General features: G+C 38.1%; 2 protein-coding genes and 1 long non-coding RNA gene across 4 annotated transcripts; 2 read left to right on the top strand and 1 right to left on the bottom strand.

Moving 5' to 3' along the window:
• The first annotated feature begins 1316 nt into the window (after positions 1-1316).
• On the top strand, positions 1317-3957 carry LOC308411474 (uncharacterized protein). Its single transcript, XM_080905378.1, has 5 exons — positions 1317-1350; positions 2260-2428; positions 2765-2966; positions 3107-3215; positions 3335-3957. Exons 2-5 carry the CDS (start codon positions 2260-2262, stop codon positions 3590-3592), a joined length of 738 nt encoding a protein of 245 aa, XP_080761504.1. The 5' UTR covers positions 1317-1350; the 3' UTR covers positions 3593-3957.
• Positions 3958-10308: 6351 nt separating this feature from the next.
• LOC308411476 (uncharacterized protein) lies at positions 10309-13106 on the bottom strand. 2 transcript variants are annotated; one of them, XM_080905381.1, is made up of 6 exons: positions 12656-13106; positions 12299-12461; positions 11695-11841; positions 11112-11286; positions 10802-10967; positions 10309-10649 (listed from the first exon to the last, which is right to left on the bottom strand). In XM_080905381.1, the coding sequence occupies exons 3-5, from the start codon at positions 11747-11749 to the stop codon at positions 10802-10804; spliced, it is 396 nt and encodes a 131-aa protein (XP_080761507.1). In that variant the 5' UTR covers positions 11750-11841; positions 12299-12461; positions 12656-13106; the 3' UTR covers positions 10309-10649. The 2 variants fall into 2 exon arrangements, with proteins under 2 accessions (XP_080761507.1, XP_080761506.1); XM_080905380.1 differs by lacking the exon at positions 12299-12461.
• Positions 13107-15325: 2219 nt separating this feature from the next.
• On the top strand, positions 15326-17063 carry LOC308411489. The gene is made up of 3 exons (XR_013974395.1): positions 15326-15460; positions 16370-16538; positions 16875-17063. It is a non-coding gene; the product is annotated as an uncharacterized lncRNA (long non-coding RNA).
• Positions 17064-18392: the final 1329 nt, after the last annotated feature.

The following is an 18392-nucleotide window of genomic DNA, read 5'->3' on the forward strand; positions in this document are numbered from 1 at the left end:
TCTTTCCTTTGTGACATTGCATGTCATCCTGCCTTCCATCGTTCTTTCCTTTGTGACAATGCATGTGATCTTTCCTTCCATCCTTCTTTCCTTTGTGACAATGCATGTGATCCTTCCATCCATCCTTCTTTCCTTTGTGACAAAGCTTGTGATCTTTCCTCCCATCCTTCTTTCCTTTGTGACAAAGCTTGTGATCCTTCCTTCCATCCTTCTTTCCTTTGTGACAAAGCTTGTGATCTTTCCTTCCATCCTTCTTTCCTTAGTTTAGTTTCAGTTTTCAGATTTATTTGTCATATGCAAGTTAGCACAGGGTCAACATTGCAATTAAATGTGTTTGACGAGCAGCAGTCACTCAGCAGCATGCACAGTAGGAGAAAATATATTAAAATAAAATAAAACAATAAAGAAAATAGAAAAATAGTAAGGAGCAAAATATTAGAGAGACATGGTAAAAGAGAAAAGATGACTGAATATATATGTATCTATAAATATAAATATATGTACATTAGTGATTAAATAAGAAAATCTTGAAAAGAAATATGACGGGAGGGCAGATGGGATATTGCACAGGAATGAGCAGCAGAAAATTAAAGTATTGCACTTGTGACAAAGCTTGTGATCTTTCCTTCCTTCCATCCTTCTTTCCTTTGTGACAAAGCTTGTGATCCTTCCTTCCATCCTTCTTTCCTTTGTGACAATGCATGTCATCCTTCCTTCCATCCTTCTTTCCTTTGTGACAATGCATGTCATCCTTCCTTCCATCCTTCTTTCCTTTGTGACAAAGCTTGTGATCCTTCCTTCGATCCTTCTTTCCTTTGTGACAAAGCTTGTGATCCTTCCTTCCATCCTTCTTTCCTTTGTGACAATGCATGTCATCCTTCCTTCCATCCTTCTTTCCTTTGTGACAATGCATGTCATCCTTCCTTCCATCCTTCTTTCCTTTGTGACAAAGCTTGTGATCCTTCCTTCCATTCTTCTTTCCTTTGTGACAAAGCTTGTGATCCTTCCTTCCATCCTTCTTTCCTTTGTGACAATGCATGTGATCCTTCCTTCCATCCTTCTTTCCTTTGTGACAAAGTTTGTGATCCTTCCTTCCATCCTTCTTTCCTTTGTGACAATGCTTGTGATCCTTCCTTCCATCCTTCTTTCCTTGGTGACAATGCATGTGATCCTTCCTTCCATCCTTCTTTCCTTTGTTTAGTTTTAGTGAGAAGGGTCTGGCTGCAGCCACTGTGGAGCTCCACAGTAGCCGGAAGCACATGACCTCCACAGTAGCCGGAAGCACGTGACCTCCACAGTAGCCGTAAACACGCATGGATACCGTGGAAGTCTTGCAAGTTGATCGCAAAGGTTAGTTAAGTCTTTCTTATATAAATTTGCCGTTAGTGATTTCATAATTCTAGGAATCGTCTAGTTTTCTTACAATGATCATGTTGCCACTTTTTTTGCGTTACAACAACATTCCTCCTTATTTTAATGTTTTTTCATCGTGCTCCATGGCAGAGAAACACACAGATATGCTTTTTCCTGGGCCTGGTTTTAGTAAGAGAGCTGGATTAACGGCTTCTGTGGGCGAGAAGAAGCAAAAACCACATTTTGCATTAGAGTATGATTTATTGTTGGCGTCAGAGATGCAAAATAACGAATACTTCAATACTGTACTTAAGTAGAATTTTCTGGTATCTTTACTTTACTGCTGCACTTTTTTGTGCCTACTGTATACTTCTTTATACTTCTACTTCTCACATTTTAGCACGCGTATCTGTACTTTGTAATCCGTACATTTGTAAATCAGCACGCGTGCTTTGGACGCAAGATTACTTCAAAATTTTGTACATAAATTATATTTTAGACCCTGTACTTCTTACTTCGACTTGACTAAAAAGTCGAGCCAGTGCTTTCTAAACAGAGGTATCTAAACTGTAGTAAGGAACGTGTGTACTTGTGACACCTTTGGTTAGCGTCAACACTGCAAATTTCGTCACAAACAGATTTATATATTTATCAATACTTCTATTCGTCATTCTTTTCTGTACAGCTTTTTTATTGCCCAGATTTTAGTTAGCCTCTGTTCAATTGACTGTTATATGTCAATAGAAACATATCTCACAGATTAAAGTGTCTTTTAAAATATTTGGGTTTTTTTTTTCAAGAATTTTCTTCCCAAATCTATTACATGCCAAGTGTAAATTGTTATTTCTGCTAAAACCTTAACTTAAATGTGTATATGGTGTTTATCTGTTTCTCTCTGTGTTTTAGATGCACACATCAATCTGGAATTCAGGCTTAAAGCCAGAATTGCAGGAATGCAACACGTGTTGCAGAGGACTCTTTCACTGCCCTCTGTGCCCCACTTTCAGCCCTACTGTCAGGGCAAAGATTGAGGAGCATCTAAGTGTGCATATAAAAAATGCTTTGCCTTTAAAAGGTATGTTTGTATTAAATATACTTTATAGTTATAAATATGCACTTTTTTAAGCACTTCTGCAGTATCTTTGTTGACTTAAAAGTTGCTGTTGATATTGTACAGTTCAGTGCATTCATCTGCAACAAAAATAGTGTTTTTATAAAATATATTTTTATTTACTTTTCACCACTTTTCTTGACATAACTTTTGTGATCCATACCATTTTGCTTTCATTATTGAGGTTGGCTTGGATGTTTTTGTTAACATGTACAATCTGATTGTTAGACAAATTGATTGCATTCTATACAACTACATTTAAATTACATCTGTTTGTTTGTTTGTTTTTTTCTCTTACAGATAAAATGATATGCCGGTGCAGGCAGCCTTGTAGGACAACAGGACACTTTCACTGCCCTGTCTGTAAGATTACAATCATACGGCGTGGGGATATGGCAAGGCATTTATTGTCTTGTCAGCATTCTTCAATGCCAAGTCAGCCACCATTATCAGGACTGCTCCCCGCTGAACTCTTCGAGGAGACCCGTCTCCCCCCCCCAAGGTTTTGTCTTCGGTATCTGAACCATTTTCTGAGTCTTTGTTAGAACATTCATAAGCTCTACCCTCTGTGTTCAATAAAACTGCAGCTGATGGAAAGTCCATGAAAATGACATGCCCTCACTGTGGCCTTACTCTTCGTAGCTCTGGCAAGCTATTTGCACACTGGAGAGAGGAAGCCAAAGCTGTGCTTGAAGGACAACACGTGCCCATTTTCAGACTGAAAAAGCGCAAGTTCCAGGAAGTCAGTCAGGTCAGTATTCACTTTAAACAGTAGTGTAATTACATGGTTAGTGACATTTGAATAACTGTTAAAAAACTGTTCTGCAACAGAGAAATAACTATGTTTTCATCCCCATTTGCCTGACACAGGAGCCAGCAGTTGTTGAAGATCTGCGTCCTGCTGTGCAGTGGGCTGTCCAAAATAAGGCACATGTAACAATGCCCAAATATCTGTCCTTAAATCAAGGGGACCAGCAGAGGGTCTTAAGAGACATGTCAGAGGAAGAAGACACTGGAGCAAGGGACTTGTTCCTCTTTGTTTTTCAGTTTGCAAAGGACATGGAGCTCTTTTTGAAAGCATGTGCTGATGATCAGGGGCTAAGGGTCAGTGCTATGTTTGACATGTAATGGACAAATGAAGGCACTGGCTGTGTTTGTTTAATATGTTGTTGTTGTTGTTGTTGTTTTGTTTTTGCATAGTACAAAATTCCAATTAAACTTATTTCAAAATGTTGTTCACTTGATTCTGTGTCCATACTTATAATAAATGATTACAGTGAAACAGCATTAAATGTAAATGTAACAGCATTTTTTTAAACTTGTAATTTCAAAATAAAAAGCTTATTGTTGATATTAACAGTAAAGAATTGTAATCAATAATATTTTTATACATTTTAAACATTAACACTCTGGGCTCTATCCTGGCTATCTGTGGACACTTCACTTATTCTTTTTTTTGACTACTGCACTGCAGTGGACCAAAACAATGACACGGGTTTGATCTTAAGGATCTAATAGTTATGTGTGTTGTGCATGACATTGCCACACAAATATGTATTTGCAAGATAGAGTAGAATAAATTATGACGCATGAAATATTACATAGGCTGCAGTGAATTTCTGTTGATACAGCCAATTGAGCTTTGAGTTTCCCAGTCAAACTTAGCTTTGAAGCACCTGCTAAAAACACTTTTACTCTTTTACATTTCATAACAAGACACCATAGCCAAAATATTAACAAAATATATATTATTAAAAAATTCAAAGCTGCACATACAGCAACAAACACCGTTAGTAAATGTGTCCTGGAGTTTATGCAGGTGCAGAAAGTGCTGCTGCTGTAAGTCAGCCTAACAGCTTACAGATCACTTATTTTTCTGGAAAGATGGTAGGAAGGGCATCACTGCTCATTTCTACAGTCTCCCAGATCTTGGAATACAATCCCTTTGTACCATGAAACCACTTCGCAGTACTAGGAGTCCACTAAAACCTATAAAGAGAGTGATCCTGGAAGAAATGGGGCACACACTAGTGACCTCAACAATTGCAAGACGGCCTTTTCCCCGATGCTCAGATGGGGAAAAAAAGGAAGTTTCATGAAAACATTAGGACTTTATCACCGTTTTACCAGAAAAGTTAATGGTAATATATAACCTAACTGGCTATAAAGAGTAAAACATTTAGATACAATTTTGATTTCGATGAAAAGGACTGGTGCTATTTTAAAGAGTCACGTCGGTAAAAGTAGATAAATGTTTTAAGAAATATACATTTTATAGCATTTTGTGAACATACACAAAAAGTGGCCATTTTTGGCAACAAACAAGCTGAGAGAGAGTTGTATATTTTTGGCTCTCCTTGAACAAAAATAATAGTGCATAATAATCAATGTTGATGTTAATCAATTAGATGTCCCAGACACTACTATTAATAATACAGCGGTGCCTCGTTTATCGCTGGTGTTACGTTCAAAAAATAACCCGTGGTAGGTGAAATCCATAGCCAACTTTATTTTTTACAATTATTACAGATGTTAAGACTGTAAAACCCCTCACTACATGCTTTATACACTTTTCTCAGACAGGAATGAACATTTTCACACTTTTCTCTTTGTTTAAACACTCTTAGAGTTCAAACCTTTGTAGAAACACAAGTCCAGTATTATGGAATGAAACCTAAAGGTGCATTTGAGGGTGCAAAACGTTTCGTCGGCATTGTTGTGTTTGTTTGGGAGAAAACTTCCAAACGTACAGTACAGCACTTCAGAGTTACACTGCTAGCGATCGAAGATTTATGTAAATTCGACAAGCTAAACGCATTCTGTACTGTACAGCGGGAGTCCCCAACCTTTTTTGCACCACAGACCACTTTAATGTCAGACAATATTTTCAGGGAACTACATTTAAGGTGTCGCGGATAAATACAACAAAAGAATAAAAAAAAGAAACTGTGGTATTTTGTAAATATAATAATAAACGTGACTTGAGCTGTGCGCCAACAACAATGACAGTGACATCCTCCTCTCTGCTTCTTAACGCTCTCTGGTCGCTATGGTAACGCGTAAATAGTTCTTTCAAAATAAGACACACAACTACAACCATACATTTCACACCGGAGGATCAACCCTCGCGGAACGGTACCAAAGGACTCACGGACCGGGACCGGTCCGTGGGCCTATTAGGGACCGCTCCTGTACAGGAGACACTGGACTAGATTGATTGACAATGGTCTACAGCAATCAGAACGCACAACACGATGTACTGTAAAAATAATAATAAATCAGCGAAACAGCAAGTGTCACTTTTGGCCACGAACAATTTAGGGGATGGTGAATTTTTTTTGAACAAACCCAGAGTGTTAAAAACCCCCCCACTTAAAACCATTTTATAGTAACAAAAACGCAATTTAGTTTTCGCTGTCAAAGTCGATTTAACCGAAGTTACGTGTTTACGGCTAGTGTGGAGGTCACGTGTTTCCGGTTACTGTGGAGGTCACGTGTTTCCGGTTACTGTGGAGCTCCACAGTGGACAGTGGCTGCAGCCAGGTGCTCTTGGTTTTAGTTTTCAGATTTATTTGTCATATGCAAGTTAGCACATAAATGTGTTTGACGAGCAGCAGTCACTCAGCAGCATGCACAGTAGGAGAAAATATATTAAAATAAAATAAAATAATAAAGAAAATAGAAAAATAGCAAGGAGCAAAATATTAGAGAGACATGGTAAAAGAGAAAAGATGACTGAATATATATGTATCTGTAAATATAAATATATGTACATTAGTGATTAAATAAGAAAATCTTGAAAAGAAATATGACGGGAGGGCAGATGGGATATTGCACAGGAATGAGCAGCAGAAAATAAAAGTATTGCACTTGTGACAATGCTTGTGATCTTTCCTTCCTTCCATCCTTCTTTCCTTTGTGACAAAGCTTGTGATCCTTCCTTCCATCCTTCTTTCCTTTGTGACAATGCTTGTGATCCTTCCTTCCATCCTTCTTTCCTTTGTGACAAAGCTTGTGATCTTTCCTCCCATCCTTCTTTCCTTTGTGACAATGCTTGTGATCCTTCCTTCCATCCTTCTTTCCTTTGTGACAAAGCTTGTGATCCTTCCTTCCATCCTTCTTTCCTTTGTGACAATGCATGTGATCCTTCCTTCCATCCTTCTTTCCTTTGTGACAATGCATGTGATCCTTCCTTCCATCCTTCTTTCCTTTGTGACAATGCATGTGATCCTTCCCTCCTTCTTTCCTTTGTGACAAAGCTTGTGATCCTTCCTTCCATCCTTCTTTCCTTTGTGACAATGCTTGTGATCCTTCCTTCCATCCTTCTTTCCTTTGTGACAATGCATGTGATCCTTCCCTCCTTCTTTCCTTTGTGACAAAGCTTGTGATCCTTCCTTCCATCCTTCTTTCCTTTGTGACAATGCTTGTGATCCTTCCTTCCATCCTTCTTTCCTTTGTGACAATGCTTGTGATCCTTCCTTCCATCCTTCTTTCCTTTGTAACAATGCATGTGATCCTTCCTTCCATCGTTCTTTCCTTTGTGACAATGCATGTGATCCTTCCTTCCATCGTTCTTTCCTTTGTGACAAAGCTTGTGATCCTTCCTTCCATCCTTCTTTCCTTTGTGACAATGCTTGTGATCTTTCCTTCCATCGTTCTTTCCTTTGTGACAATGCATGTGATCCTTCCTTCCATCCTTCTTTCCTTTGTGACAAAGCTTGTGATCCTTCCTTCCATCCTTCTTTCCTTTGTGACAAAGCTTGTGATCCTTCCTTCCATCGTTCTTTCCTTTGTGACAATGCATGTGATCCTTCCTTCCATCGTTCTTTCCTTTGTGACAAAGCTTGTGATCCTTCCTTCCATCCTTCTTTCCTTTGTGACAATGCTTGTGATCTTTCCTTCCATCCTTCTTTCCTTTGTGACAATGCATGTGATCCTTCCTTCCATCCTTCTTTCCTTTGTGACAATACATGTGATCCTTCCTTCCATCCTTCTTTCCTTTGTGACAAAGCTTGTGATCCTTCCTTCCATCCTTCTTTCCTTTGTGACAATACATGTGATCCTTCCTTCCATCCTTCTTTCCTTTGTGACAAAGCTTGTGATCCTTCCTTCCATCCTTCTTTCCTTTGTGACAATGCTTGTGATCTTTACTTCCATCCTTCTTTCCTTTGTTTAGTTTTAGTTTTCAGATTTATTTGTCATATGCAAGTTAGCACAGGGTCAACATTGCAATTAAATGTGTTTGACGAGCAGCAGTCACTCAGCAGCATGCACAGTAGGAGAAAATAAATTAAAATAAAATAAAATAATAAAGAAAATAGAAAAATAGCAAGGAGCAAAATATTAGATAGACATGATAAAAGAGAAAAGATGACTGAATATATATGTATCTATAAATATAAATATATGTACATTAGTGATTAAATAAGAAAATCTTGAAAAGAAATATGACGGGAGGGCAGATGGGATATTGCACAGGAATGAGCAGCAGAAAATTAAAGTATTGCACTTGTGACAAAGCTTGTGATCTTTCCTTCCTTCCATCCTTCTTTCCTTTGTGACAAAGCTTGTGATCCTTCCTTCCTTCCTTCCATCCTTCTTTCCTTTGTGACAAAGCTTGTGATCCTTCCTTCCTTCCTTCCATCCTTCTTTCCTTTGTGACAAAGCTTGTGATCCTTCCTTCCATCCTTCTTTCCTTTGTGACAAAGCTTGTGATCCTTCCTTCCTTCCTTCCATCCTTCTTTCCTTTGTGACAAAGCTTGTGATCCTTCCTTCCTTCCTTCCATCCTTCTTTCCTTTGTGACAAAGCTTGTGATCCTTCCTTCCATCCTTCTTTCCTTTGTGACAATGCATGTGATCCTTCCTTCCATCCTTCTTTCCTTTGTGACAATGCATGTGATTCTTCCTTCCATCCTTCTTTCCTTTGTGACATTGCATGTCATCCTGCCTTCCATCGTTCTTTCCTTTGTGACAATGCATGTGATCCTTCCTTCCATCCTTCTTTCCTTTGTGACAATGCATGTGATTCTTCCTTCCATCCTTCTTTCCTTTGTGACAATGCATGTGATTCTTCCTTCCATCCTTCTTTCCTTTGTGACATTGCATGTCATCCTGCCTTCCATCGTTCTTTCCTTTGTGACAATGCTTGTGATTCTTCCTTCCATCCTTCTTTCCTTTGTGACAATGCTTGTGATCCTTCCTTCCATCCTTGTTTCCTTTGTGACAATGCATGTGATCCTTCCATCCATCCTTCTTTCCTTTGTGACAAAGCTTGTGATCTTTCCTCCCATCCTTCTTTCCTTTGTGACATTGCTTGTGATTCTTCCTTCCATCCTTCTTTCCTTTGTGACATTGCATGTCATCCTGCCTTCCATCGTTCTTTCCTTTGTGACAATGCTTGTGATTCTTCCTTCCATCCTTCTTTCCTTTGTGACATTGCATGTCATCCTGCCTTCCATCGTTCTTTCCTTTGTGACAATGCATGTGATCCTTCCTTCCATCCTTCTTTCCTTTGTGACAATGCTTGTGATCCTTCCTTCCATCCTTCTTTCCTTTGTGACAATGCTTGTGATCCTTCCTTCCTTCCATCCTTCTTTCCTTTGTGACAATGCTTGTGATCCTTCCTTCCATCCTTCTTTCCTTTGTGACAATGCTTGTGATCCTTCCTTCCATCCTTGTTTCCTTTGTGACAATGCATGTGATCCTTCCATCCATCCTTCTTTCCTTTGTGACAAAGCTTGTGATCTTTCCTCCCATCCTTCTTTCCTTTGTGACAAAGCTTGTGATCCTTCCTTCCATCCTTCTTTCCTTTGTGACAAAGCTTGTGATCTTTCCTTCCATCCTTCTTTCCTTTGTTTAGTTTCAGTTTTCAGATTTATTTGTCATATGCAAGTTAGCACAGGGTCAACATTGCAATTAAATGTGTTTGACGAGCAGCAGTCACTCAGCAGCATGCACAGTAGGAGAAAATATATTAAAATAAAATAAAACAATAAAGAAAATAGAAAAATAGTAAGGAGCAAAATATTAGAGAGACATGGTAAAAGAGAAAAGATGACTGAATATATATGTATCTATAAATATAAATATATGTACATTAGTGATTAAATAAGAAAATCTTGAAAAGAAATATGACGGGAGGGCAGATGGGATATTGCACAGGAATGAGCAGCAGAAAATTAAAGGATTGCACTTGTGACAAAGCTTGTGATCTTTCCTTCCATCCTTCTTTCCTTTGTGACAATGCTTGTGATCCTTCCATCCATCCTTCTTTCCTTTGTGACAATGCTTGTGATCCTTCCTTCCATCCTTCTTTCCTTTGTGACAATGCATGTGATCCTTCCTTCGATCCTTCTTTCCTTTGTGACAATGCATGTGATCCTTCCATCCATCCTTCTTTCCTTTGTGACAATGCTTGTGATCCTTCCTTCCATCCTTCTTTCCTTTGTGACAATGCATGTGATCCTTCACTGTTAGACATTTTATTGTATTTTTACAGCAACTTACTGGCAACACTATTGCCAGTAAGTTACTGTAATTACTAATCTACAGTATCTTTACTATTGTGATGTTTTACAGTTCAACCACTTTACTGTAAACATATATTACAGTATAACAGCTTTACTGTAAACGTGGCTTACAGTTAGAAAGACTTACCGTGATTAAGTTTTATAGTATCACTGTACTGCAAATGTGGTTTATGGTATAACACTGTAATTGTGTACAGTATAATTTGTTTAGACTGTAATTGTGTTTTACAGCATATAAAATAATATTAACATTCATATTCAATATAAGAACATTTACAAAAAACAATATAATTCAATAAAGTAGTCTCAGAATAGTGAATTAAACCAACATTTATTGTTGATATTTTTTTAACAAGAAAAACATTTTTCAACTGAATAAAAACAATGTCAATAACCAAAATAAATAGAAGCGTACATGAAAACTACACAGTCCTTCACCTTTCCGTGTCTGATTTTTTTAAGGAAAACAGTTTTTCATTCCACTAAAAACAGGACAAACCCACCAGCATGAACATTAAATAAACTATTACAATTGTAAAACAAAAATCATTTACAAAATGTAATAATTATCAGTGGGTCCCAGGAAATAGAATGTGACATGGGATTTAGATTTCCGTTACCAGGATGGTCGGGTTCAGCGTAGTCTTTATCACCACCTGTCAAAGACACATCATCAATATTCATGTTTGCTCAGGTTATTCACTTGTTCACATCTGTCTGAGATCATTCATACTGTTGTATGGATGTGTGTACAGTATGTATATAATTATCAGCTATGTAAAAGATATTATCATCTCTGTATTCTTACCTAGTTGGAAGTCCTCCATTCAAACTCAGAGAGCCGCTGGAGGAAGGTGGTGATCCGAGGGCTGATGCTTGTAACCTTCCTCTTTACGACACGACCTGTCTTGCAGCTTGTACCAAGTTTTGCAGGGCATTTTGTTCCCATGTCTGGATTGATCCTCACAAAGAACCTTTTAACGGAAAAAAGGCTGCTTTAATTTCAAAATTAAAACATACATTACAGCAATCACCTATATGTTTCTGCAACTGTAGTCAAGCTATCACATATATTTCATTCTTAAATGGTGTAAGCTTTAATGGTGTAAAGTATTTACCTCTGTATCATCTCCTGTGTGATGGACGCTGACTCCTGATACTCAAGGTTGAAAACGTAGTATGACGCAAAGAAGACAGCAAGGGTGCTGGCAAAGTCATGCATCTGCTCAGGCTCATAAAATACCTTGCCCTCCAAACTGATCATCCAGCGGCTTGCAGACATGAAATTATTCCCTAAAAACAGACAAGAGTCCAATAAGACAATGTGCTCACCCTTACAAATAAGGTTTCCACAAGAATGCTGGATAGCAGGCCTCACACTGTAAAAAAATAGAATCCACACAGTTTGCTGCTATTTCTCTTATTATTTATTATGTAATGAAAATTATGATCAATTACAGGAAAAAACTGCCTAATGTTTTGGCATTTTGGCCTGTGCTGAAATGTTAGGCTGTTTTTTCCTGTTGGTCATTGTGTATAATAAATAATAAGAGAAACAGCAGCAAACTGTGTGTATTCTATTTTTATACAATATAAAACAGACAAACCCCTGTTAAGTAAGTTGTTGTGGGTACAAATACCACAATAATTACATAGATTTTTTACAAAAATATTACAAGAGGATTGAAACTATTTACTTACCAAGCGCTATTACCCTTGGTGTGATGGGTAAGGTCATCTCTCTCTCAACAGACATCTTGGTGGAAAAAGCCTTTAAAACACAAACACTGAGGCTACATCACACTGTCAGCGCAGCCAGCAAGGGCAGGAGGACAGCAATGCACCACACTGGGCGGGAAAAGACAGAGAGACAATTGTTAATTTAATGTTGCATTTATTTAACCCTTGAAAAATATATTTACATAAGTAAATAAAAGAAAAAAAACACACAACCCATCTTTTCAAGAATAATTCAACTAATTGCTCTTTTGACCAACCTAACACAGACGTTACACGGTTTTCCTATGAAAAAGACCCTGGAAGACGTTGTATTAAAGGAAAAAAAACATGCTCCCCTTCCCACTTAAAAAAATAATAAATATTAAACTTAGGTTGGAGTTCCTCATGCCACCAACCTAATGTTATATTAACTTTTTAGTGTTGTGTACTGCAGCTCACACAAAATTAAATAAAGCAGGCTAACCTACATGAGCAAGCTCAAAACTGGATAAGATTGTTTTAGCAGTCTCTAAATTTCCAAAAAAAAAGTTGTCTTTCTTTATTCTCATTAAATGTGTATTTTTACCTGCTGCTTTAGCTGAAGCTAAATGTCCCACTGTTAGCATGGCCAGCTTCTCAATAGTCATAGAACAGAAGCGCAGGAGGACAATGCACCACACTCGGCGGGAAAAAGACAAAGACTGTCGTTGTGCCTGTGTTCTTCGCCCCTCCCCGTGGAAAATATATATCTAAATATATATTTAAATAAGAAAAGAAAAAAACACACACAACCTATTTTTTCCAGAATAATTCAGCTAATGTGCTATTTCGACCAAGCTAACACCGATTTTAACCCCCCCCCCTCCCCCCCACACACAAAAAATATATATGCTCTTAAGAATTAATAAACGAGTATGTTAGGTAGGAGAGTCCTTTGCATTACCTTATGACGTCCTGTTTGCAGTTTCCACACAGAGGTCCAACAATAACGAGGTGCAAAATCTTTTGTCCTCTCGAGCATATCGTAATGAAGAGTTAACAAAGTTGGACTGTCTTTCCTCTCCTGTCAATCACTGGATCACAGGTCATGTCAGTCAGGATATGGAGTGGTGGTTGGTAGAGGTAGGTGGGTGGGCGGGGCCAGCATGCATTCAGTGTGTGTTTCACTAAGTTGGGTTGACTAGTTCCCAGAAGAGTTCTGTACATGTTGCACGTTCAGTAAATGAGCAATTCAGTTACTGCTCGACTGAGAAGCCTCCGCCAAATTATTACAATATTCTCCACTGACTGAAGTTCGCCTTTGGCAACGCAGTGGCAAGCACACATTTGCAGCAGCTGTGCATGTGCATACAACTGCATGCAGCAGATTAGATGATCAGAATTCTTGAACCTTACACACAGGCAAGTCCCCTAAAAAGTCAAAACCATAATACTTTCACTGGTCTCATACTGACAAATGGCATAGGTTGGAGGAAAATCTGGAAATGGTTGGCAGTGAAAGAGTTAAAATGTAATGCACTATTGCAACCAACCACTGAAAGAGTAAAAATACACAAACAGTATGATGAACCATTCAAATCACATAATACAGTAGCACTACTGCTAATGTGTTAACGGTAGGTATAACTACTACCGCAATTTTAAAAAATACAGTAAGTAAATGTAAATAACCTTAATATACCCATAATGCAAAGCAAATTACAGTAATTAACTGTAGAAATGTTTTCAGGTAAGTTACTGGGCATTTTGTGGTATTTTACTGTGAAAAATACAGCAAAGGTTAACAGTGTTCCTTCCATCCTTCTTTCCTTTGTGACATTGCATGTCATCCTGCCTTCCATCGTTCTTTCCTTTGTGACAATGCATGTGATCCTTCCTTCCATCCTTCTTTCCTTTGTGACAATGCTTGTGATCCTTCCTTCCATCCTTCTTTCCTTTGTGACAATGCATGTGATTCTTCCTTCCATCCTTCTTTCCTTTGTGACATTGCATGTCATCCTGCCTTCCATCGTTCTTTCCTTTGTGACAATGCATGTGATCCTTCCTTCCATCCTTCTTTCCTTTGTGACAATGCATGTGATTCTTCCTTCCATCCTTCTTTCCTTTGTGACATTGCATGTCATCCTGCCTTCCATCGTTCTTTCCTTTGTGACAATGAATGTGATCCTTCCTTCCATCCTTCTTTCCTTTGTGACAATGCATGTGATTCTTCCTTCCATCCTTCTTTCCTTTGTGACAATGCTTGTGATCCTTCCTTCCTTCCATCCTTCTTTCCTTTGTGACAATGCATGTGATCCTTCCATCCATCCTTCTTTCCTTTGTGACAAAGCTTGTGATCTTTCCTCCCATCCTTCTTTCCTTTGTGACAAAGCTTGTGATCCTTCCTTCCATCCTTCTTTCCTTTGTGACAAAGCTTGTGATCTTTCCTTCCATCCTTCTTTCCTTAGTTTAGTTTCAGTTTTCAGATTTATTTGTCATATGCAAGTTAGCACAGGGTCAACATTGCAATTAAATGTGTTTTACGAGCAGCAGTCACTCAGCAGCATGCACAGTAGGAGAAAATATATTAAAATAAAATAAAACAATAAAGAAAATAGAAAAATAGTAAGGAGCAAAATATTAGAGAGACATGGTAAAAGAGAAAAGATGACTGAATATATATGTATCTATAAATATAAATATATGTACATTAGTGATTAAATAAGAAAATCTTGAAAAGAAATATGACGGGAGGGCAGATGGGATATTGCACAGGAATGAGCAGCAGAAAATTAAAGTATTGCACTTGTGACAAAGCTTGTGATCTTTCCTTCCTTCCATCCTTCTTTCCTTTGTGACAAAACTTGTGATCCATCCTTCCATCCTTCTTTCCTTTGTGACAATGCATGTGATCCTTCCTTCCATCCTTCTTTCCTTTGTGACAATGCTTGTGATCCTTCCTTCCATCCTTCTTTCCTTTGTGACAATGCTTGTGATCCTTCCTTCCATCCTTTTTTCCTTTGTGACAATGCATGTGATTTTTCCTTCCATCCTTCTTTCCTTTGTGACATTGCATGTCATCCTGCCTTCCATCGTTCTTTCCTTTGTGACATTGCATGTGATCCTTCCTTCCATCCTTCTTTCCTTTGTGACAATGCATGTGATTCTTCCTTCCATCCTTCTTTCCTTTGTGACATTGCATGTCATCCTGCCTTCCATCGTTCTTTCCTTTGTGACAATGCATGTGATCCTTCCTTCCATCCTTCTTTCCTTTGTGACAATGCATGTGATTCTTCCTTCCATCCTTCTTTCCTTTGTGACAATGCTTGTGATCCTTCCTTCCTTCCATCCTTCTTTCCTTTGTGACAATGCATGTGATCCTTCCATCCATCCTTCTTTCCTTTGTGACAAAGCTTGTGATCCTTCCTTCCATCCTTCTTTCCTTTGTGACAATGCATGTGATCCTTCCTTCCATCCTTCTTTCCTTTGTGACAAAGTTTGTGATCCTTCCTTCCATCCTTCTTTCCTTTGTGACAATGCTTGTGATCCTTCCTTCCATCCTTCTTTCCTTGGTGACAATGCATGTGATCCTTCCATCCATCCTTCTTTCCTTTGTTTAGTTTTAGTGAGAAGGGTCTGGCTGCAGCCACTGTGGAGCTCCACAGTAGCCGGAAGCACGTGACCTCCACAGTAGCCGGAAGCACGTGACCTCCACAGTAGCCGTAAACACGCATGGATACCGTGGAAGTCTTGCAAGTTGATCGCAAAGGTTAGTTAAGTCTTTCTTATATAAATTTGCCGTTAGTGATTTCATAATTCTAGGAATCGTCTAGTTTTCTTACAATGATCATGTTGCCACTTTTTTTGCGTTACAACAACATTCCTCCTTATTTTAATGTTTTTTCATCGTGCTCCATGGCAGAGAAACACACAGATATGCTTTTTCCTGGGCCTGGTTTTAGTAAGAGAGCTGGATTAACGGCTTCTGTGGGCGAGAAGAAGCAAAAACCACATTTTGCATTAGAGTATGATTTATTGTTGGCGTCAGAGATGCAAAATAACGAATACTTCAATACTGTACTTAAGTAGAATTTTCTGGTATCTTTACTTTACTGCTGTACTTTTTTGTGCCTACTGTATACTTCTTTATACTTCTACTTCTCACATTTTAGCACGCGTATCTGTACTTTGTAATCCGTACATTTGTAAATCAGCACGCGTGCTTTGGACGCAAGATTACTTCAAAATTTTGTACATAAATTATATTTTAGACCCTGTACTTCTTACTTCGACTTGACTAAAAAGTCGAGCCAGTGCTTTCTAAACAGAGGTATCTAAACTGTAGTAAGGAACGTGTGTACTTGTGACACCTTTGGTTAGCGTCAACACTGCAAATTTCGTCACAAACAGATTTATATATTTATCAATACTTCTATTCGTCATTCTTTTCTGTACAGCTTTTTTATTGCCCAGATTTTAGTTAGCCTCTGTTCAATTGACTGTTATATGTCAATAGAAACATATCTCACAGATTAAAGTGTCTTTTAAAATATTTGGGGTTTTTTTTTCAAGAATTTTCTTCCCAAATCTATTACATGCCAAGTGTAAATTGTTATTTCTGCTAAAACCTTAACTTAAATGTGTATATGGTGTTTATCTGTTTCTCTCTGTGTTTTAGATGCACACATCAATCTGGAATTCAGGCTTAAAGCCAGAATTGCAGGAATGCAACACGTGTTGCAGAGGACTCTTTCACTGCCCTCTGTGCCCCACTTTCAGCCCTACTGTCAGGGCAAAGATTGAGGAGCATCTAAGTGTGCATATAAAAAATGCTTTGCCTTTAAAAGGTATGTTTGTATTAAATATACTTTATAGTTATAAATATGCACTTTTTTAAGCACTTCTGCAGTATCTTTGTTGACTTAAAAGTTGCTGTTGATATTGTACAGTTCAGTGCATTCATCTGCAACAAAAATAGTGTTTTTATAAAATATATTTTTATTTACTTTTCACCACTTTTCTTGACATAACTTTTGTGATCCATACCATTTTGCTTTCATTATTGAGGTTGGCTTGGATGTTTTTGTTAACATGTACAATCTGATTGTTAGACAAATTGATTGCATTCTATACAACTACATTTAAATTACATCTGTTTGTTTGTTTGTTTTTTTCTCTTACAGATAAAATGATATGCCGGTGCAGGCAGCCTTGTAGGACAACAGGACACTTTCACTGCCCTGTCTGTAAGATTACAATCATACGGCGTGGGGATATGGCAAGGCATTTATTGTCTTGTCAGCATTCTTCAATGCCAAGTCAGCCACCATTATCAGGACTGCTCCCCGCTGAACTCTTCGAGGAGACCCGTCTCCCCCCCCCCCCCCCCCCCAAGGTTTTGTCTTCGGTATCTGAACCATTTTCTGAGTCTTTGTTAGAACATTCATAAGCTCTACCCTCTGTGTTCAATAAAACTGCAGCTGATGGAAAGTCCATGAAAATGACATGCCCGCACTGTGGCCTTACTCTTCGTAGCTCTGGCAAGCTATTTGCACACTGGAGAGAGGAAGCCAAAGCTGTGCTTGAAGGACAACACGTGCCCATTTTCAGACTGAAAAAGCGCAAGTTCCAGGAAGTCAGTCAGGTCAGTATTCACTTTAAACAGTAGTGTAATTACATGGTTAGTGACATTTGAATAACTGTTAAAAAACTGTTCTGCAACAGAGAAATAACTATGTTTTCATCCCCATTTGCCTGACACAGGAGCCAGCAGTTGTTGAAGATCTGCGTCCTGCTGTGCAGTGGGCTGTCCAAAATAAGGCACATGTAACAATGCCCAAATATCTGTCCTTAAATCAAGGGGACCAGCAGAGGGTCTTAAGAGACATGTCAGAGGAAGAAAACACTGGAGCAAGGGACTTGTTCCTCTTTGTTTTTCAGTTTGCAAAGGACATGGAGCTCTTTTTGAAAGCATGTGCTGATGATCAGGGGCTAAGGGTCAGTGCTATGTTTGACATGTAATGGACAAATGAAGGCACTGGCTGTGTTTGTTTAATATGTTGTTGTTGTTGTTGTTGTTGTTTTGTTTTTGCATAGTACAAAATTCCAATTAAACTTATTTCAAAATGTTGTTCACTTGATTCTGTGTCCATACTTATAATAAATGATTACAGTGAAACAGCATTAAATGTAAATGTAACAGCATTTTTTTAAACTTGTAATTTCAAAATAAAAAGCTTATTGTTGATATTAACAGTAAAGAATTGTAATCAATAATATTTTTATACATTTTAAACATTAACACTCTGGGCTCTATCCTGGCTATCTGTGGACACTTCACTTATTCTTTTTTTTGACTACTGCACTGCAGTGGACCAAAACAATGACACGGGTTTGATCTTAAGGATCTAATAGTTATGTGTGTTGTGCATGACATTGCCACACAAATATGTATTTGCAAGATAGAGTAGAATAAATTATGACGCATGAAATATTACATAGGCTGCAGTGAATTTCTGTTGATACAGCCAATTGAGCTTTGAGTTTCCCAGTCAAACTTAGCTTTGAAGCACCTGCTAAAAACACTTTTACTCTTTTACATTTCATAACAAGACACCATAGCCAAAATATTAACAAAATATATATTATTAAAAAATTCAAAGCTGCACATACAGCAACAAACACCGTTAGTAAATGTGTCC

This window comes from Rhamphochromis sp. 'chilingali' (genome assembly GCF_963969265.1).
Source record: "Rhamphochromis sp. 'chilingali' genome assembly, chromosome: 15".
In the NCBI taxonomy this organism is placed as follows: Eukaryota; Metazoa; Chordata; class Actinopteri; order Cichliformes; family Cichlidae; genus Rhamphochromis; species Rhamphochromis sp. 'chilingali'.

Coding starts and splice junctions, on each gene's coding strand:
- LOC308411474 (XM_080905378.1), top strand. CDS start 2,260: ATGCACACATCAATCTGGAATTCAGGCTTAAAGCCAGAATTGCAGGAA. Junction 2,429..2,764: donor AAATGCTTTGCCTTTAAAAG/GTATGTTTGTAT, acceptor TTTCTCTTACAG/ATAAAATGATATGCCGGTGC. Junction 3,216..3,334: donor AGTTCCAGGAAGTCAGTCAG/GTCAGTATTCAC, acceptor TGCCTGACACAG/GAGCCAGCAGTTGTTGAAGA.
- LOC308411476 (XM_080905380.1), bottom strand. CDS start 11,749: ATGTCTGTTGAGAGAGAGATGACCTTACCCATCACACCAAGGGTAATA. Junction 11,287..11,694: donor ACCAAGGGTAATAGCGCTTG/GTAAGTAAATAG, acceptor GTCTGTTTTTAG/GGAATAATTTCATGTCTGCA. Junction 10,968..11,111: donor ACACAGGAGATGATACAGAG/GTAAATACTTTA, acceptor TTCCGTTAAAAG/GTTCTTTGTGAGGATCAATC.